Genomic DNA, 16,717 nt, shown 5'->3' on the forward strand with positions numbered 1-16,717 from the left:
TCCATTTTTTTCTAAATAAATTTGAATTTTTTTCCTCTTTACCTCAACCCAAACCCACTTTTACAATAGGTCGCACTTGTGTCCACATCTGGCAACTCCACTCTACAAACACAGTTTATTTTGACAACCAACGCGCCATCTGCCAAATTGTTGACAGTTGTGAGAACATTGAGAGCGCATACTCCAATTTTGACAATCGGCCATCAGTCGCTGCGAGAGTTTCTCAACAAAACAAGTCAAAAAAGTTTCCACGGACGGAGGGAACGTTTCCGATAAAAAAAACTAAGAATTTTTGCCGATTGTAAATTGCAAACGCAGTGACGTTTCAATTGTTGTATTGATTACAAAATAAATTGAAATTAGGTGCTCCTCCTGAGACAAAATGTTGGTAAACGAAGCCCGTTTAATGTTGAGCCGTACTGGTGCTTTGGCCGCACGTCAGCAGGTATGGATCGAATGGCGAAAAACAGCAAGCAAATACTTTTCGCTAAGGTGTTGGTGGTGGGGGTATTATGATAGCTGTCGCTGCTCGCTCGCCACCCAAAATAATGTGTCTTACATAAGTTCGAGGGGGAAAAGTGATAAAGTTGTGAAAAAAGAGTTTCATAATTATTCTGTAAATAGAACCTTGAAGAATTATTCCTACTGGTCACTGAATTAATATTCTTGACATTTTTACAAGCAAAATGTGTTATGTAAACTGTGAGCAATTTTCGAATATTCGCGTGCTTTATGATGGCAGTCGGTGAAAAAAATAATTTTCCCCCAGCACCATATCTAGTATAGATTGTTTGTAATTGTTTTGTTTATTGTTCGTTCATGCTCATGTGTGTTTTTTCTAAAACTTTTTTTTTTCGTTTTCTGTTTTTTACAGTTGCGTTCCCTCACCTCGGGCAGCCAACAAAATAACCAGCAGGCTGAAGTTAAGTCCGCTCCCGAACCACAAATCAAAACTTTCCAAATCTATCGCTGGAATCCCGATAATGCTGGCGAGAAACCCTACATGCAAACCTATCAGGTTAATTTGCGTGAATGCGGTCCCATGGTCTTGGATGCCTTGATCAAAATTAAAAATGAAATGGATCCCACTTTGACTTTCCGTCGTTCATGCCGTGAAGGTATTTGCGGTTCCTGTGCCATGAACATTGGTGGTACCAATACATTGGCTTGCATCAGGTAAGATAACCTTTCTTTTTGTAAAATTCGAAATCAGGAAATTCTGTGTAAGAAAAATCTTTTCATCAATTCCAAAAGAATTAAAAACCTTGGAAAATAGCTCTATGGAATTCTTTCTTTTCGAATTATACATTTCTTTCCATTAAATTAAGGCTATTTATTCTGTTTTTCCGTTGGATTAGAATTTAATGTAAAGAATGGATGAAAATTCGATACAGCCGGCTATCGAATTCTCATATTTTGAAAATTAACATCTCTTGTTTTTTTGTTCTTCCCATTAGAGCATTACATCGAATGTAGCTAATTATAGGTCACTTTTAGGTTTTCATAAAGATCCCATGCTGTGATGACACTAATTTATGAGCCCCTGACTATCTACTTAGCCGCCTTTGCCCTTTTGTTACATAGGGTTTGATTTTTAGAAAACTGGTTTGGTTAGTGTCTTGTAATATTATTGAAACAGGTAGAAATGCATGATGACCTTTTTTGGGTTTCGGTTTTTTATGAAATGCATTTCATTAAGAGATTTTAAAATTTTAAATCTTGATCTTTTCTTTTTGTTTTAGAAATTCAATTTAATTTTTTTAATGAAATTGTTGTTGTTCTCCCCGTAGAGAGAGATATGAGACGACAGAGCTATCTATCAGCTGGCTAGTAGAAGTAGTGTATGATATGGCGCAACAATTTGACCATGAAAGGGCATGGCATTCAGAAAAATGTATAGATTAAGAACATACACACATAGATAGATAAAAGCAAATGTAGAACATAATTTTTTAGCTATTGATAAAATAGCATTGTTTTGAATGGGAAAAAAGGCTACAAACAAAAATGTTATGTCCAGTAAATAATTGGAATGAATATGAGGCGATGATTATAAGTAAATGATATTCAATTGCATTAACTAACTTTAATGTATTACAGGTAGGCAATATCTGCAACAATATTTGCCATTCGTTCTCATCACGGTTCTAGACTCAATTCAGTATGCTATACCAAATTCTGTTCAAATCGAAAGATATATATGGACTTTGGTGCACCATTTACATTAAATCGGGCGAAAATATATATGAGAGCTGTATATAAATCTGAACCGATTTACACGAAATTTAACACACATCGTTGTAGGGCTCATTCAGTACGATATGCCAAATTTCGTGGATATAGAAAGATATACAGTGACTTTGCTGAACCATTTAAATCAAATCGGTCGAAAATATATATGGGAGCTATATCTAAATCTCAACCGATTTTCAAGAAATTTTACACACATCATTCTAGACTCATGTCAGTGCGCTATGCCAAATTTCGTGGAAATAGAAAGATATATAGTGACATTGTGAACCATTTACATTAAATCGGTCGAACATATATATGGGAGCTATATCTAAATCTGAACCGATTTTTCCCAATTTCAAATGGGTTTGTCCTTGTGCCAAATAGACGAGCTGTGCCAAATTTCATCCAATTCGGATGATAAATGCGACCTGTACTTCGTTTACAATTTAACATGGACAGACGGAAGAACGGACATGCATAAATCGACTCAGAAAGTGATTCTATATGCATATTCTCAAAAGGAACCATGTGTCTATATAGGTTAGAGACATATGCACAAAGACATAATACCCTATATCACAGTGTGGTGAAGGGTATAAAGACGGTTATCATATGACCATAACGCTCTGAATTGACGGTGACTGCCGCTCCTTAGTCGTTTTCGAAGAAGTAAGACCTTATCACACCTTCGGACCAAAGAGCAGAGGAAAGAGTGGATTTTTACTATGCCCAGGCCATACAATTTTTGTAACCGCCTCAGTCTTTTCAAATTTCTTAAGAATTGCTTGCATATTCTCCTGTTAAAGCTGTGGTCCTCTCCTTCTGTTTCTGAAATGATTCAGGGCAAACAAAATAGGTTTAAAAATAAATTAATTTTCAAATTCACTATTATTATTATTGTACCGATCTCAATGAAAATTTCGTAGTGCTGGAATCGTAATTAACGCACACAGAACATATAAAAAGAAATTAAATGATGTCTGAGTTTCAAACTAAATTCTGATCAAGTTTTAAAAAAATTTGGTTTGATGCTACGCCTTTTTCTTATTCAAAATTTGACAACAGTTTTATTATTATTATTTATTATTCATTTCAAAGCCAAGCCAAAAAAAAACTTAAATTGCCAGTATACTACAAAATAAACTTAGACCAAATTACAAATATAAATTTTACACAATAGCATTTCTTTTCATGTAACGTATGTTCAAGCTCCATAATTATTCATTAAAAATCATTTGAATATGAACTACTAAGATTTGACTACAAAAACATTAAAGTAAAATATAAAGTAATTACAGAAATTTTTCTTCAGTATTCAAACTACTCTTATTTATTAATTTTTTTAAAGCCCAGAATATGGAGAGAAATATATATGCCAATCATAATCTCCCACACGCCATATTTATGACCCCTTATAATTAGTTGTTACCTTATATAATACATAGATAATCAGCAATGATGCTACCTTATCACAAAAATTTGTATATTTAATTGTTTAAAATTTGGGTTGCAAAATTTTCATTATTTATTTTATTTTTTAATTTTTCATTGCAGCAAAATCGATACCAATACATCGAAACCCTTGAAGGTGTATCCTTTGCCTCACATGTATGTTGTACGTGATTTGGTTCCCGACATGAATCATTTCTATGAACAATACAGATCCATTCAACCCTGGTTGCAGCGCAAGTAAGTACAAAACTATGTGATTTTTATTATATATGTATGATATCTAATACTAAAAATAACAATTTTTTAATAGGAACGAAGCCAGCGAGAAGAAGGGCAAAGCCCAATACTTGCAATCCGTTGAAGATCGTTCCAAATTGGACGGTTTGTACGAGTGCATTTTGTGTGCCTGTTGCTCAACCTCTTGCCCATCGTACTGGTGGAATGCTGAGAAATATTTGGGCCCTGCTGTCCTTATGCAAGCCTACCGTTGGATCATCGATTCGCGTGACGAAAGCACACACGAACGTTTGGACAAACTTAAGGATCCCTTCAGTGTGTATCGTTGCCACACCATCATGAACTGCACACGCACCTGCCCCAAGGGCTTGAATCCCGGTCGTGCTATTGCCGAAATCAAGAAATTGTTGTCCGGTATGGCTAAGAAACCTGAACCCAAATTGGATACCGCTGCTTTGCATAAGTAAATCGATATTTTGGATAGCAACAACAACAACAAAATACTATAGTGATTAATTATCGCTTTATAAATCCAAGTTTCCTGATATTCTCTATTGTACTTATAAAGTCGATCTAACAGTTTTTCCAACTATACAAGTTATTGCATAAACCTCATTTTATCGTATAGTTAGAGTGATGGGGTTATCTAACATGCATTGATATTTCTTTGGTTTTTTCTCATTCACAATTTTGCTACAATGATTTCTTCTTTATATGTGTTACCAGTAAAACTTGAACAACGAGGTTGCGTTGTGTTGCTCCAACAACTACCACCACTATCACCTACTATTTAAGAAAAGTGTAAAGTTTTGAATCGATTTCCTCTCAAGTTTTTCGTGTGTTTTTTGTTTTATTTATTATTTTGTTATTTAATTTACGATTTTACAACTTTGACTATCCACGAACAAACCAAACGGCAAACTCACTACAACAAAAATATACAAATTGTAAAGAAGAAAAATTATGTATGTCCATACATATTAATTGAAATTGAAAGAGAGTGTTAGGGCAAAGTTTTGTAATAAAAATGTAGAACTATCGTATATTATTATATAAACAGTAATAACTACAGTATGTATATCTAAAGAAATAAATGCATAAACAGAAAAAATAAAGTGAAAAGAGTTTTTTTTTTTATTAAAAATGTGAATTTTTATAGGATCAGGTATTTGTAGAAGGTCCGGTAAAACCAAAAAAAATGCACTGGTTTCATACCAACCGATTTATTAAAACAGAGTATGTGAAAGACCAAAATCTATTTGGGACGACTTATAACCACAATATCTAGCAAGCAAGAATTCAAGCCGCTGTACCCGATGTAAAAAATCCTGCGGATAGTCAATTTCGTACTTGATTGAGGCAATTTCCTTCTCGCTTATACGTGTCACAAATTGAACGTAGATAAGGACTCCATACCAAAGTGTCTTTGGAGGAGTACCAACTCGTCGTTTCTTTTCCCTCAGTGGACGTCATCTTCAGAATTACCGGCTTGTCGGCTAAAGTCGACACTCTACTGGCATTTCCACCATTGAAGAGCAATCATAACCAACGGACATGCTTGACGGCCCCTGTTGTCTAGAGGTAAGTCGGGATGCTATCATGTCTCTGACAGAAACTCCCGAATTCCTCAATAATGCTAAAGAGAGATTCACTGTGTCGGATCAAATTAAAATGTATGTCTGTATGAGGTGAAGCCCTTATATCGATGAGGCTTTGTTCGAATACATTCGGTATCTTGGTTGTGAACCGTACACGCTGATGGGCAAGCGTTCGCATAACACCCCAGCGCTAGGGAGTTATACTTTTGGAGAAGACCCATGGTGTTTGATTGGGTGTAGGGGTGTCAGTCGAGAAGATACTCCCTATAGACCGCTTTACACCCCTGCCGACGTATTCACTATGGCATTGTCGAGAACTTTCTGCCTGAAAGTATGCTACAAAATATTTCAACTTAAACATTTAACTGAATCTTTACTAAACACAGCTACAGTGTATCAGCCAATGTGGTATTTTACCGAAATATGGAATATTTTGTATACGGATGTATATGAGACCATTACAGCCATAAATAAGTAATAAAAATATATATTGTGATAATGAAAAATAAATTAATGAAATAAATCGCGTTTCTTAAAAAATAAACTAGTTGAATTTGTCTTTTATGAACCTTTGCAATACGTACAATTTGATTGAACAAATCCCATGTGCGTTACGATACACCTTTTGTACTAACTACACATATTGCCATGGTTAGTGTCCACAATAACTCGCAAATACCATATTGTAACTAAGTAGTTGGCAACACTAACCACAGGTAAAATATCGATATTTATATATCGTTATACAATGTACAGACCATGATGCAATAATAAGGTGATGTATACCAACAAAAACCTTTGTTTTTGTCTCGATTATCTGTCAAATTTTCCATATAATATTTCAAATGGTTGGCAACACTGCACATCGAATTCAAGTAGAAATTACCCACTTTGACAGTTAAGCAAGACATCAGCTGCGCTAAATGGACTACCTATTCATTGTGCCATGGTGCAGACTAAAGGGCTAAGCAGAATGCTCGCGTTGAGCCATCCGTTGCGTTATGTGTTATCGAAAATACAACAACCACAAGGAAACGATAACACAAACGCTCGAAGTTGATGTGCGCTGCCCTTCGGAGTTAAATATATTTTAACTTTTTGCGTGCGTTAACGCGATAACAAAAAACGCTCAACGCGAGCATTCTGCTTAGCCCTTAATGTTGTTCGCGCAATCATTCATTGTTCCTATTAATGGAATTTGATTGCATTTTTTAAGTATAAACACACTTTAAAAACAGAGAGGTGAACAATATAGTCGTACGGAACCTACCATATGATACCCTACACCACTACCAAGCGCCGCTAAAAATATCGGTCAATATTATATCTGATATTGACAGATTATCATCAAAAGAAACATGGTTGTTCGGTGGCCAGATCCCTGTTGTGGCGTTCAGGTCGTAACATCAACACTGAACGCCACCATCGTCCCTAACAATATCCATTAAATAGGTCGTGTGGGAATCAAATATTATCGGCAATTTTTATTGAAAATTCCACTAATGTCAAACTTTTTTTACGTTTTTATACAATTAAATCAAAATTGAAAGCATTTTGACAGCTCGGGTGAAATCATCTGGCCTTATCGGAGGGTCATTGTCCAAACTTGAACAATTGTGGTGGAAGTTTCGCCGCTACCGTTCGCTGGGTCACAATAATGCTCCAAAAGAGTTTACCGTAAAGAAATAGATTAATAAATTTGCCGAAACTGGATCTGTTAGTGATTGTTGACGAAAAATGCAAAAACGCCACAACATGATAACAATTGGTCTGTTCCCGTACTGCAAAAATGTACTAATTTGTACTATTTTCTTCGATATCATAAAGAAAAAATTGTTATCGTAGTAAAAAATTTTACATTCTTCCAGGTTCTGAAACAGGCCAATTTTTTTTCCTTTGTGATATCGACAATAATTGTAAAATTCAGTAGATTCTTGCATGTACCAGCAAAGCCCCGGAGGCCATCCGGATTATTTATTGTTCAATACATAGCCTCATTCTGTCTACTTTACAATAATATAAAATTTTACGATTGAAAATTTACAATGAAATGGAAAGTGAAGACAAATGTCGAACCCTGAAAAATTTGAAGTTAATACGCGGATGTAATTTCGCATCAATTGTGACATAAACTGATGAGCCGAACGAAAGGCGAAACGCATAATGGTGGGTACGCAGGTTCTTCTCCTGGCTCGGCTCGAAGGAGAAAATACTCACATAGATGGTCTGTTCCCGTACTGTAAGAATCTACTACTTTGTCTGCTTTTCCACAGGCAAATTTTTATTTGGCAAATACTGAGTTTGCAGGCGAGAGGGGTGCGAGGAAGAAAAACAAAAATTTGCCTGTTCAGAATTTGCCGTACACGCAAATTCTGCTTTGCTCTGTTCGTTGAAAACAATTTTGTTGACATTTCCTTTTGAACCTATTCGCTTTACTGACACACAGTCAGATTTTGTTTACAAACCTGTTGCTTTAATTTGTGCAAGTGAAATTTAATTTTTAATTTTTGCAATTTATATAATAAAATATATAAAAAATAAATAAAATATTAAAAAATCTTTAAAATGCAAACACTATTTACGTTTTTTCTTTCTTTTGTATTTTGATTCGCAAATTTGGCAAAGAAAAATTTGCTAATGGAAAAGCAAGCGAAAATTTCAAAAGAGAAAACAAAAAATTTGCCAAATAAAAATCTGCCTGTGGAAAAGCAGACTTTATACAATTTTTTTCGATATCATAAAGGACAATTTGTTATCGTAGTAAAAAGTAGTGAATTAATGCAGTGGGGGAACAGACCAAGAATTAATTAAAATGGTCATCGTTATTACCATACCGCTCTATATAATGATATCTTCTTCTTCAAATGGTATTGAAATTTGTTTTTTGTAAGAATTGGAGGCATTTCGGTTGAAAATGCGAGCTATATATAACTTTGATCGATTTGGACTCATTTTCAGTATTAAACATGCTAAGAGCTCTACCTTAAATGTTACAATGTATGGTATGTTCCTGTTCTACGAGTTTTTACTATTTTTTCCGATATCATAAAGGAAAAAAGATTTATCGTAGTAAAAAATAGTAGATTCTTGCGGTACGGGAACAGGTCAATTTAGTGGTTTAAAATTTTCTACTCAGATCAAGAATATGTATACTTTATGGAATTTTCAGTGGACAATTTGCAATACCAAAAATCCATAATAGCAATGTGTGTGCAAAATTTCAAAGCTCTATCGTAAATAGGATGATATTTTTACATCTTCAAGTCTAAAGGATATAGGATTTGATTCTGATCATGAAACATATATACTGTTTCCGTACTACAAGAATCTACTGTTTTTTTACGACGATAACACCTTTTTCCTTCGTGATGTTTCCGATGCATATTCTGAAATGACAAATTTATTATATACTCCATATCTTGCTGGAGGATATAATAAACAGACGTTATTTATTATCTATAATTTTTTTCAAATATTGAACAAAAATAATTAAAATTTACAATTTTTATCACATTTATCTAAACAATACATTATTTGTATGACATGAAACGAACCCCATTGTTAAATATCGATACTGCTGGCAATAACAATCGATATTCACTTATCGATAATGCCCTCCCATTGTTTGTCAGCTCTAGGTATGCGCTTGTCATTTTCATTCGCATATTTTTAATTGATTTGAACGGACGTTGCTGTACTCTCGCAAAGCGTTTGAGTTGCGCGTGTGTTGTTCAATAAGAGAAAAGAACAAAAAACGCAGAAAATAAAATATAAATTAATGTGCAAAAAAGGAAATACAAATTCTGAAACAATTGATGACTAACTGGGCACACATCGCAAACAAATAATAAGGCCCCGCAAAAAAGTGAATAAGAATATAAAAGAAAATAAACAAATTGTGAAAAAGCGCAAACCGAGTGCAAAAAAAACTCAAAAGTGAAATAAATATATATAGAAAAATCTTGAAAGAAAAAAAGTACTACTAAAAAAGGAATAGTCTGGTGTTCAATTTTTAAAATAGAACACGCTATAACATCATAATTTTTGTATTTAAAAAAAGTAAGTGGTATTTAAAAATCATTATCAATTGTGATAATCAACTCCCAACAACAAGAAACATAAAATCTATCGATGACCGCATTTTTAGTGCTTCACTTTTTCTTTTAGTTTTTTTTTTTGTATGGCCATGTCTAGCCAGCCGCTGTATTGTTGCTGTTTTTGTAATTAAAAGAAGAAACACAAATGAATGTATAATTTGTTGTTGTTGGTTTGCTTGATTGTTTGTTGCATTACTGCTTGATATCCCTGTTGTGTATTGAGTGTTTTTTTTTTCTAATAGCCAACTGCCGCCACCATGCAGTTGTTTGCTTGCCTGCCTGAGCAAGCTGAGCGTCTTATTTGACGTACATATAGCAAACAAAAATATGCAAGAATGTTGGAAAACTAGTTTCAGCCAATAGTGTATTTTTTTTGTTTATATTATTGGCTTGGAAAATGTTATTACAACTGTCGTGTGCCAGCCTGCTTGCAGACCTCCATCCAGCATGCCAAATGTTCCCCCCTATTTGTTATGGCGGTGGTGTGTTGCATTTCATTTGTTTGTTTTTCTTTTTCGCTTTTTGCCTTGTGTTTTTTTTTGCTGAGAATTTCAACCATGAACATGTGTGTTCAAGGAATGCCGTTTGGCTGGCTTGTTTGGTGAAAGGGCTGAAAAGAGAGGGAGAGAGAGCGAGTGAGTGACAGAATTTAGAGTTGCCAATACATTTTATAGTCGTTCAAAGAGCGTTTAGACAAATTGCAGTGATTAGGGGAAAATTGTAAATGCTGTTTGAAGGAAAATTAATAAAAGGAATATTGTGAAATTGGATTAAACTTTAATTTAATGTTGAAATCCCAGAATAAGGTGTTACAAATGAAGTTAAAGGTAAATAATTTATACTAGTATTATTTATAATGTAAAACCTGAAGTATTTTTATCGTTCAAGTCGATTTGAGATGATAGGCGAGACTAGATGTAATCTAAAGAATTATCATAATGGTTGATATTGGGAATTTTAGTCAATACTAAAAGGGTAAATATATGAAATAAGAGTAGGTTATGAATTAAATGTATATTTTTATCGTATTGCAGACGTGCAGGCAGGATTACAAATTAATTAAATTTAGCGCTTAAAAGGGTGTTGACACCATCGACAAAACGTTAATGAATATGCCTTCATGTCAGGGAATTTGTGATTATACAATTGAGTTCTTCACATTGTAACATATAACTACATAGTTCCTTTTCCATAGAATGAAAGAAATATGAGCCACGTAAAAAGGACTTAAGTGTTGCCAATACCGGAAATAGTTACATATGTAGTATTTAAATGAATAAGAAACATCTGGTAGGAGGGATCACTAAAAGGATATTGGAAAATCATTTCAAATTCCAACATGTTGTTGTTGTAATAACACGTACTATTGTAAATGTTCTGCCCATTTTGTCAATGTTAGGTGAATCCGTAATGATCATCTGTGGAACGAAGTTTTTAGTAAAATTATTGGTCTATTCCAGATCCTGCAAGTAGTAAAATCTAGTAGCTTATTGCAGTATGGGAACACACCATATGATTAGTTTTTTTCTGGTGCTCTAATAAGCGTAACGATATTAATGTAAGTGTAGTTTACAAAGTTAAACCTAATGTCTCTTTATGCTATTTCAGGTAGACTAGGTAAGAATGAATGCTAAAGAAAATGTAGTTAAATTATGTGTAAAAATAGGAGATTACAATCAATTAAGATTTCCCAACACAAGGACTTGGTATGTCACTATGAGACTAGGTAGACATTTTGTCCCTAATGACTGTTATTCTTTCACGACTTGACCGAATTTACCAATAATATGGGAAATGTACATATGGCCTATAGGAATATATAACGACAGATTGGTCAGGTAAACGGATCATTTGGTGTCAGGAACTAACTAATATTAAATTCAATTTCAGGCTGGTAAAGTGTTAGTTCATAGTGTCTCACATTAGCGGAATGGATATAATTAGCGGAAAATTTATTGAGTTACTGTCCTTAACGAAAATTTGTTTACTTGTCACACGGAACGTTGTGAAATTTAAACTTCATTAGGATACCAATTACAGTACGTTTACATTTAACCGGATTTCGTTAACCTAGTGGGTTTCAATTGCCATTTCCTTTGCATATATGTCAAATAAATCCTCATAAAGTAGGTTAACCCGGTAAAAAGTTCTAATGTACAAGGAGTTTTACCTTGCTATTGCTTACCGATATAGGTCCCAGACTACAATATTTCCAAAAAAGACCAATTAACAAATATCTAAATAAACATTTGCTTATATTGTAACATTTTGATCATCCAGTCGAGCAGTTGGCGCATCATATTTTGGTTTTGTATTCAAAAACCTTTTTAGCAAAATTTAACAACTGGAGAAGATAAAGTAAAAGAACTACTTCACTATAGCCTCAACAGGGTGCCGCTTCACAACAAACTACTACTTAGAAACATTTAAAGAAGGAGAATCAAAATGTTTGCATCCATAGGATCGCCAACCCACAAAGCGGACGAACTCAAAAAATACAACGATCTATTTGCAGATTTAAGCCATGATCCTAGCTTATCCATAGATGGGAATAAGTGTTATCAATGATTGTCATACTTCCGGTCAATCCGGAATCCTCTGTCGAACAGCTAAGCCATCCTTCTTCGGCTGTTAATTGAGAATTTAAAGAATAAATGTTGAGATGGGGGTTATAGTCGCTAATGTTGTACTTCTATAGATATTTACAGAGCGTGACAAGGCAACCACATTAGTATGAGTCAAAGGCGGAAGAATTTTTGGGGCGTCAATAATAGTTTCAAACCTACATGAATTGCTTTTGTTGTATTGACTGCAGTCAAATGCATATTTTGAGAAGTGCCTTATTTTCGAAAATCGTCTGCAATTTCGAACAAAGTTGTCCTTTTTTCAGTTTAATCCAATTTCAGCTCTTATATCCATTCTATACCAATATATCAATTTCTGGTAACGTAAATGATCTAGAGATATTGAAGTTCTTCAACTTTAACTATAACTTGGTCTTACTGCCTGCAGGTTCAGTTATGTTTTAATACATGCATCTTAACATTGAAAAATATTTGTATATGAGTTTTCTCAAACTGTTTATATGTTTAATATTTAATTCTAACCTATAAATTTATATCAATCATAAAATAAACGACTGAGGTCGTAGTATTATTCGCTGTTATAACCTTCAATAATTTTACAAAATTTATGTATGATTTTAATATTGAAACATTTTCTCAAGTACAGTTGTTGTTTTTTCATAATAATGAATAAAAAAATAAATTTCATTTTTATGTCTGTTGATCGCATCGTGTGACTTGTTTCACGAGAACCAAAAAAAAAAAAACGTTTGTGAATGCGAATATTTTGTTAATCAGAAAAAAAAATCGAAAACAGAAATATCGTCTTTGTGGGATTCTCATTTTGGCTGACTAATCTGCTAGTGAGCAAAAAATGTTGTCGCGATTGGTACGCTCATACATAAATATATGTATGTACATTTTTAATTCATTTCGTATCAACATCCATCTATGTATATGTATGTATGCGAATCGTCTATATTTAGTTTGTTCTTATTTCGAAATTTGTTTTGATTCGTTTTTCATTTATTTTTTAGATTTTTTGGGGGTTCCATTTATTTTTTATTTTTGCTAATTTTCCTCTAAGGTTCTAAGACAACATAAATACGATTGAGCCCAATTTGTTCCCATTTTCAGTTATATTATGTCGCTAATTTTTGGCGGAATATTTGCCTGCCTTTTTAGATGATCCCTGCGGAGAATATTTTTATCTATTTTCTTCTACTTTGCATACTCTTTGCCTTGGTATGTTTTTTTTTTTTTTTTTTTTTTTTTGCATATTTTTGATGATTACATACATTTTAAGTATGTTTATTTTGTCCTCATCATTATCAGAGTGGTGTTGTGTCTATTTTAATTATTTGGGCTGTGCTAAATTTTCTGCTTCTCAACATAAGAATGAAAATAGCGAATTGCATAACCTGAAACGCTTGAGTTATGGGGCTGCTTGTTGTAGCACATTAAATATTTTGTAGGAAAAGATATATTAAATCGTAAGATCTTCCTTTAAAAAATGCGAATAGTTTCAAAATTTAAATTGAACTGGATTTTTGAGGTATTTTGTATGGTTTAAATAAATATTTCAGTTGGTAGCCCCAACCATTGACTTTCCCCAATCAATGATCCCAGGCCCGTAGAGGTCGATCCATTTTACTTCGGGTCTCTTTAGTCCCTTAAGACTTAATATATCTCCCATTCCTCTCCACATTAAGTTGGTTTTGATAAACAATTTATCATTGCTTATTAACAAGGTCTTAGTGAAACATATATGCATATCTTCCTTTCCACTAATGCAGATTAATTCCCAGTTCTTAAAAAATAAGATTGAGCGAGAAAAAATTGGCGGGACTTTCAATATCAGTTTTTTTTCAATTCTGCTTGTAACGTCCGCTCTACACATGTGTTGTGGAATTGATAAAAGCAATCGGGAATTTTGCAAGAAGAGGGAACGAGCAGCACATCACAGCAACGCATTATTGTAGCAGTGAATCATGAAACGTCTTGGATTGTGGAGTAAACAATTGAATTATATAGGCAAGAAGGCGGCAATCTGTTGTAAATTTGCTGGGCGGGGAAAGAAAACAATGTTAGCAATTGATCCATACGACTTCTTCCTCATCTCAGGGAGCCAAACAACTCACTGAGTTCTAGACTTTTTGCCGTTACCGACCTTCGTACTTTTAAATGTTTTTTTATTTGATTTCCATTAATAGACTCAAAGTGTGTCTCTTCTGTATTTCTTTGCTAACAAATCAAATAAACTCAAATTAAAATTGTATTTGATTTGCTTGCTGAGTGAAGTGCGTGCTTAGCGAGCGTCCCTCCAGCCAAATCGTAGACAAACAGGCCATGTGGTAATTTTTTTGTTTGTTAATTGTTTTGTAGTTTTTATAATGGAGGGTAATTGTTGTTAGTTCTTGATTTCTTAAATTTTTTGGTAATAAGTTTCATGGGATTCATTTTTATATCCTCCACCAAAAGGTGGAGTGTAAAATACTTTGTTCGTAAAACCTCGAAATTCTATATCGATATAGTCAGATCCGAGTGCAGACGGAAGTCTTTTGAAATCAACAAAAACATTGCAATATTTTAAATAGAGCTTTAAAAAAATCCACATAGGTTGCTATTGTTGACTAGGATGTTTGCTATTGAAATGACAAAAATCGGCCCATTTTTGGAATGGAACCCAAATAACGATAACACCCCATTATCTGCAATTTAAAAAGTGTAGACCCATTTTGGAGTTGCGGTAATTTGACATTGCATCATCCCCCATCCATTTTTGGAATCTACCGAAGTGTCTGCAATTTGGTAAAAACACACAAGTTCAAAAAATCCCATTATAGATCAATTTTTTTAATAGCATTCATAGAAAGGTTCCGCCTCATTTCCAAGCAAAGTGGCTGTAATTTGATATTCTGTTTCCTTTGGAAAGCGAAAAACTTTTTTTTATAAAATTTTGTAGGTCCATGTTTTGAAAAAGGTTCCATTTAAAGGTTCTACACATTTTTCATGATTCTTAGAACATTTTTCAACCGAAGTAGCGTCAGTTTAGCATTTCGGTACCTTTGCTAAAAAAACTTATTCTAATAAGGTCCCGACGTCAGGAGGCCCATTGATCAGCACCATACCTCATAGAACACCATAAGGTTTTCTTGTTGTAAACCAGATGGTATTCTCATAGCAGGGCAGAAGAAGCAGGTCTTCTTCTCATAGAAGACCAGAAGGTCTTCTCATAGAAGACCAGAAGGTCTTCTCATAGAAGACCAGAAGGTCTTCTCATAGAAGACCAGAAGGTCTTCGTTTTTATATCATCTCATAGAAGACCAGAAGATCTCCTCATAGAAGACCAGAAGGTCTTCTCATAGAAGACCAGAAGGTTTTCTCATAGAAGACCGAAAGGCGTTCTCTTGGAAGACCAATAAATCTTCTCATAGAAGATCAAAAGCTCTTCTTGTAGAAGACCTGAAGCTTCTCTCAAAGAAGACCTAAAGGTGTTCTCATAGAACACCAATTCAATTGTTCTTCTCATAGAGGATCAAAAGCTGTTCTCATAGAAAACCAGAAGATATCCTCATAGAAGACCGAAAGGTGTTCTCTTGGAATACCAGAAGGTCTTCTCATAGAAGACCAGAAGGTCTTCTCATAGAAGACCAGTAGGTCTTCCCATAGAAGACCAGAAGGTCTTCTCATAGAAGACCAGAAGGTCTTCTCATAGAAGACTAGAAGATCTTCTCATAGAAGACCAGAAGGTTTTCTCATAGAAGACCAGAAGGTTTTCTCATAGAAGACCAGAAGATCTTCTAATAGAAGACCGAAAAGTGTTCTCTTGGAAGACCAGAAGGTCTTCTCATAGAAGACCAGAAGGTCTTCTCATAGAAGATCAGAAGGTCTTCTCATAGAAGATCAGAAGGTCTTCTCATAGAAGACCAGAAGGTCTTCTAATAGAAGACCGAAAGACTTGGAAGACCAATACATCTTCTCATAGAAGATCAAAAGCTCTTCTTGTAGAAGACCTGAAGCTTCTCTCATAGAAGACCTAAAGGTGTTCTCATAGAACACCAATTCAATTGTTCTTCTCATAGAGGATCAAAAGCTGTTCTCATAGAAAACCAGAAGGTGGTCTCAAACAAGTGGTCTGTAGCAGCCCTATTGCTTTTACACAACAGGCTGAGAAGATCAGTAGGTCTTACCAGTGAAGACTATTTCCCTAGTATACTTAAGGTCCTCAAAGAACCCGAATGAAGACCTAGATCGAGAGGTCTTTTTGTATAATCATAATTCTCTGAAGGAGATCTGAAATAATGTATTTTCTAGCCGTTTAATTTCCAGCTTCTGTGACTATCCAATTATTACAACGCCTAACCCAAAAATTACATAGACCAACCTATGTTAAATTGTCTTCTAATTCTCACATCTCTATTTCAAGGTCTCCACTAACCAACCACAACAACAAATATTACACACGCTAGCACATTACACAATTCATATCTTTCACACTGGATGGACTACCCGTCTTCATCATCATCTTCAT

General features: G+C 34.3%; 1 protein-coding gene across 1 annotated transcript; it reads left to right on the forward strand.

Moving 5' to 3' along the window:
- Positions 1-329: 329 nt before the first annotated feature.
- Positions 330-4,392, forward strand: LOC133327241 (succinate dehydrogenase [ubiquinone] iron-sulfur subunit, mitochondrial). The gene is made up of 4 exons (XM_061535801.1): positions 330-445; positions 875-1,176; positions 3,790-3,924; positions 3,998-4,392. The coding sequence occupies exons 1-4, from the start codon at positions 383-385 to the stop codon at positions 4,389-4,391; spliced, it is 894 nt and encodes a 297-aa protein (XP_061391785.1). The 5' UTR covers positions 330-382; the 3' UTR covers position 4,392.
- Positions 4,393-16,717: the final 12,325 nt, after the last annotated feature.

The sequence above is a fragment of the Musca vetustissima genome, unplaced genomic scaffold (genome assembly GCF_032173495.1).
Source record: "Musca vetustissima isolate MV318-11 ecotype Yass unplaced genomic scaffold, APGP_CSIRO_Mvet_v1 utg73050, whole genome shotgun sequence".
NCBI classification, from domain to species: domain Eukaryota; kingdom Metazoa; phylum Arthropoda; class Insecta; order Diptera; family Muscidae; genus Musca; species Musca vetustissima.